At 42.7% G+C, this 5,205-nt stretch overlaps 1 protein-coding gene across 3 annotated transcripts; it reads right to left on the reverse strand.

Annotated features, from left to right (window-relative positions):
- Positions 1-2,402: 2,402 nt before the first annotated feature.
- On the reverse strand, positions 2,403-4,895 carry kcna1.S (potassium channel, voltage gated shaker related subfamily A, member 1 S homeolog). 3 transcript variants are annotated; one of them, XM_041587494.1, is made up of 2 exons: positions 4,804-4,895; positions 2,403-4,573 (listed from the first exon to the last, which is right to left on the reverse strand). In XM_041587494.1, the coding sequence occupies exon 2, from the start codon at positions 4,132-4,134 to the stop codon at positions 2,665-2,667; it is 1,470 nt and encodes a 489-aa protein (XP_041443428.1). In that variant the 5' UTR covers positions 4,135-4,573; positions 4,804-4,895; the 3' UTR covers positions 2,403-2,664.
- Positions 4,896-5,205: the final 310 nt, after the last annotated feature.

Genomic DNA, 5,205 nt, shown 5'->3' on the forward strand with positions numbered 1-5,205 from the left:
TCTGGGATTCAAATATCCAGGCCCAGATTTGTGGAAAGGCCACCAAGGCCCGGGCGTAGGGTGGCAGGATTCTAGGGGGCGGCATGTTGCCCAACTACACCCACATTGGTTCGGAAGTACTAGGGATTCACAGAAAATACAATAGTTTTTTAAATTTCTTGTGCACAAATCCCCATTGCTCCGGTGCCGAATGATGAAAATTGACGCAAATAAAGGGGAGGGGACAGGGGCGATGAACGGCAGCAGGCACAGAGTCGCCCGCTATCTAAATCCAGCCCTACAAATATCCTCTGGTTTTACATTCCGTGATGATATATATGCATAGTTTGCACTACATGCGAAGATAGGAATAAACAATCAATGCACCACTTAAATACGAGTACACTGTTCATATATAGACATCATCCTGAGTCACTTTAATTGGCTACAAAAAAAAAGAAAAATATCCCAGGTTTATTTTAAACCTTTTAATCTTTTTTTTTTTTTTTTTGCATATAAATCAATTAGAGTTGCAACATTTGCATACATTTTAGTTGACCATCATAGTGCCAACTTGCAGGGGAAGAAGCTGTACTCAATACTTGCAAGAACTAGGGAATTAAGTGCAAAGACTTTCCTTGGAGTGAATGCATCAGTGTCTCCGTCCGGCAAATGATCAGTATAGAACGGATGTTAATTCACGACCTGCACAAGATCAATTTCAGCTTTAAAGAAATCTTTTGTGGCTTCTAATCTACACTCTGATACGCGGGAAGCTCTGAGCACCCATTGGGAATTAATTATGATATAAACCCACTTGACCCTTTCCTATTAAATCGCTTTACGTTTTTAACTCTGTTCGCGGAGGCACTTTCAGCAATTCTGCAATGAAACGATAAAGGCACTAGCAACTATCTACATCGCTCTGCTCTCCAGATTTTTATTTTTTTATTTTTTTTTTGGTCTTTTTTTTTTTCCATTTTTTTATAGTAAAGTTTAGAGCAGTGCAAAACTCTATGGATCTCAAATAAAGGATGCAAAACAGATGGTCTGCAGTTGATGCATATTGTTAAGGGATCATTACATTCTGCAACCCTAATCATGCACCATGTTCAGTAAACCTATACATTGTCTTAGGTATCACTATGTGCTGTTCAGTTGACTTATAAAGAGGCCATACAGTTCCCTTTTAAGTTTAATTACTTCTATATATATATATATATATTTACGTGTCTATTTATATACTTTAGATCTATGCCTGGAAAGTGGATAACATATTTCCCTGAGGATTACTGCGGGAAAATCAGTAGGCCCTTTAATTCCACCTGGCTCCCCAAAACATGAGACAAAGATCTTTTAATACTGATATCATGCATTACTTCTGGTTAAACCTTAGTCGAATAGGCCCCATAAATGCTGGGTATCTGAACATGCTTGATCTTCAAAAGAAAAATTGTTCCAGTTCGTCTAACATAGTCATATGCATTTACATACAGTACTGTAAAATACTTTCAATAAATTAGGAATGCACTTTAGGTGAATGCAAATTAAAAAAGAAAAAGAAAATCATAAATAAACATGATATATGTCAATGCTTTGCGTTGGACGGGAGGCTGCCCCCCTCACATTGCCTTTTTTGGGGGGACAGGCCACAGCCCCTCTTAAAGGGTTAAAGAAAACTTATCCACCCCCTATCGTATGAGGTTTAACATTTTCAAGCATGCAAGATTACCAAATAAATACAGTCAATTTCAAATTTGGAAAAAAATCATGCTTATGACCGAAAAAAAAAAAAATACGATTTTGCATCCAAGTCGTGAAAAAAAAATACATTTAAGTCCAATCCATCTGCTTACAAAAAAAAAGAAAGTATTTAGCAGCAAGGCAGATGTTTGTCCTTTGTGTTTTTTTTTTTAAAGTATTTAAATCTTTTATAAGTCTCTCTACTTTTAAGATGTAGCAAAGTCATGAATTGGTTCATAAGGTGCTTTCATGGATCTGTAGGTCATCGTTAAGTGCATAGTCATTCACTGGAAAGTTATACACTTCTTCAGATCAATAACAAAAAACCCCCAAAAAACTGCAAGTGTTTGCATACTTCATCTGAACCCTTTGATTGACAAGTACTTCCTTGGATGCATTGCGTGGTTGGCTGACATCTAATAGAACTCCATGCATATCTGTTAATTTTTATTTTCTCTGTGATGATCGGTTGGAATTTAACATTAACAGGCAAAGGGTTTTTTTTTTTTGTTTTTTTTGGCTTTTTTTTTTTTCTTTTATAATTTATAAGTTGCATTTAATTCTTTCCCTAATATAACCGGTTTGGGTGCAGGATGGGATTTATTTCCCACGGAACCAGTTTAGAAAAAGAAAATTCCATTTAAAAATAAGTTACTTTTTGTTTTTTTAACTAATCCTGAAAGCTTTTGTGTTCACTGAGCGTAAACTCGCAATGCAACAGTGCATTAGCGGATGCGAAATATAGCATTCACCATTGGGGTTTGGAGAAGGGAAGGTGGGGCCCAGGAAAATGAGAAGCCCTGATTATGAAATTTTGGATGTATATATGGGGGGGGGCTGCTCCCCTAATTTGTACTAGGCCTCTGTATTTTTGAAGGTTAAGTTCATGGTGGCCCTGTAAAGAGGGAAGTGGTCATGATAATTCTGTAATGGGACTGCGCTCTACACATCTGTAAGGAGCTTGCTTTTGTTAACACAGTTCTGATTGGCTATGGTGCAATTGCCAGTTCTGATATTTGCCTCTCTAAAGTTATCTATGCTATTATTCAGATCCTCTTCAATCTCCATGTACTCAGATTTGCTCATTGCGGAGGAACTTCGTCGACTCAGATCACTGTTAGAGGCTAAATTGGGGGAGCTAACATGGAGTAACTGAGCCTGTTCCTCCCCTTCAGTTTCTCGGTGGTAGAAGTAGTTGAAGTTGGACACGATGACAGGTACAGGCAGGGCAATTGTCAGCACACCAGCGATGGCACACAAGGAGCCCACGATTTTGCCTCCAATTGTCACAGGGTACATGTCACCATAGCCCACAGTGGTCATGGATACCACCGCCCACCAGAAAGCATCAGGGATACTTGTAAAATGAGATTCATCCTCTTCAGCTTCAGCAAAGTACACTGCACTGGAGAACAAGATGACCCCAATGAATAGAAAAAAAATTAGCAACCCTAATTCTCTCATGCTAGCTTTCAAGGTCTGTCCCAAAATCTGGAGGCCCTTAGAATGCCTGGAGAGTTTGAAGATTCTAAACACTCTTACCAGTCTGATGACCCTCAGGATTGCCAAAGATGTTGCCTGTTCTCCTTTTTGGGGACCTTCTTGCTCTGCCATTTCAGTCCCCAAGGTGATAAAGTAAGGGATGATGGCCACAATGTCAATGAAGTTCATGATGTTCTTAAAGAATTCCGGTTTGCTGGGACATGCAAAGAACCTCACCACCAATTCAAAGGAAAACCAGATAATGCAGAGGGTCTCCACCACAAAGAATGGATCCGTGAAGATGTTGGACTTGTAGAAAACTGTGCTGTTGTTCACCCGTCGACTGAAGATCCGCTCATCTTTTAATTCTGGCAAAGTCTCCAAGCAGAAGATAACAATTGATATAAGGATGACCATCACAGATATTATGGCAATGATCCTGGCTGCGCCCGAGCTTTCGGGGAACTCAAACAAGAGCCACACCTGGCGTTGGAACTCTTTATCTGGCAGAGGGCGTTCCTCTTCCTTTACGAAACCCTCATCCTCCCTAAACTTCTCCATGGCCTCTTCCCCTAACTCATAAAACTTGATTTCCTCAGAGAACATGTCCAGTGGAACATTAACAGGTCTCCGGAGTCGACCCCCAGACTGGTAGTAATATAATATGGCATCGAAACTTGGACGGTTTCGGTCAAAGAAGTACTCGTTCCTCAGGGGGTCAAAGTAACGCATCCGTTTTTTGGGGTTCCCTAGCAGAGTGCTGGGGAACTGAGCGAGAGTCTTAAGCTGGGTCTCGAAGCGTAGGCCGGACACATTGATGACCACCCTCTCACAGCATTCGTGGTCATCTTGGTCTGGATGGTAGCTGTCCTGAGGGTGACCGGGCAAGACTGAGGTCTCGTCCATATTCTCCCCTGCGATTACGGTCATTTTTCCAGAGGGGAGGGGGGAAGGAGGAGTTGTTATAGGTATTCACTTTGCTGCTCCAGTACCCCTTCTTTTTAGAGAAACCTTCTCCCCCCCAAAACAACAAATCCTTTTGACGTCGGGGGGGAGGTTGACTATCTTAAGACCCAATGCAGACAGTCTCCCCCTCTGCTTCGCAGAAATCTTGCACCACCGGACCTCCCCCCACCCCCTTCCACCACTTTTTGTGCCTAATTTGTATTCCTTTACTCCTGCTGCTCAGTCCTACTGTGAGAATGTCTCATTGCTGCTCTGTCACAGTCCCCCCAGCCATGCAGTCAATGCTGTAGAATTGGAAGCTACAGGGTCTTTGCCAACTCAGCACTTTTTCTCCTGCCTTCCCCTACTGCTTGTTGTCAGTGTTGGGTGAAGCAGTGGAACACGCCAGTGCGGTAGAAGAAGACTGCTGCAGGGAAATAAAAAGAAATAAATAATAGAGTGGACGGGGGGGGGGGTGGAAGGAAGGGAAAGTAGGAAAAATAAAGAGCTGATTGTGTATCTCATCAGTAAGATTCCAGCACTGGGATAACTTTGCACTCACACAAACACACACAGAGAAATCACTTTGCTGCAGTGCATGGATTGCATGGGGGTGGGGGGTTGGATAGAGGCAGAAGCTAATGGGATGCTTACCTTGCGTGCCTCAGAGCAGGATGAAATCGCTGAGGGAGCTGCGACGGATGCGCGGCATCAGGAAGGCGCATGCAGCGAACACCCACTTTTTTTTTTGTGCCCCTTTTTAACACCGAGCTCAGTTTACAGGAGAGCCAGCATTAAGTCCTGCTGAAATATTCATACGGCATGCTATGGGGAGCGATTGTAGTTAATGAGCTGCCGATGCTCAGAGGGATAACAGGGGACGGTGCGCCGGGTCCATCCTCTTGTGCACGGAAATGCAGTGAGTGGGGCTGCCCCAATGCCGGGGATCTGCTGCTGCATTCCAGGAGCTGAAGTGAGAACCCCCCTCTAGAGCAGCGATGATGAGTGTGCCATTGGGAAAGCTGAATACATTAAGAGTAAAAAGCAAACTCGGGC

Source organism: Xenopus laevis, chromosome 3S, assembly GCF_017654675.1.
Source record: "Xenopus laevis strain J_2021 chromosome 3S, Xenopus_laevis_v10.1, whole genome shotgun sequence".
Classification (NCBI taxonomy): Eukaryota; Metazoa; Chordata; class Amphibia; order Anura; family Pipidae; genus Xenopus; species Xenopus laevis.

Bases quoted from the DNA above. Each gene is read 5' to 3' on its own strand.
- kcna1.S (XM_041587494.1), bottom strand. From the start codon at position 4,134: ATGACCGTAATCGCAGGGGAGAATATGGACGAGACCTCAGTCTTGCCC.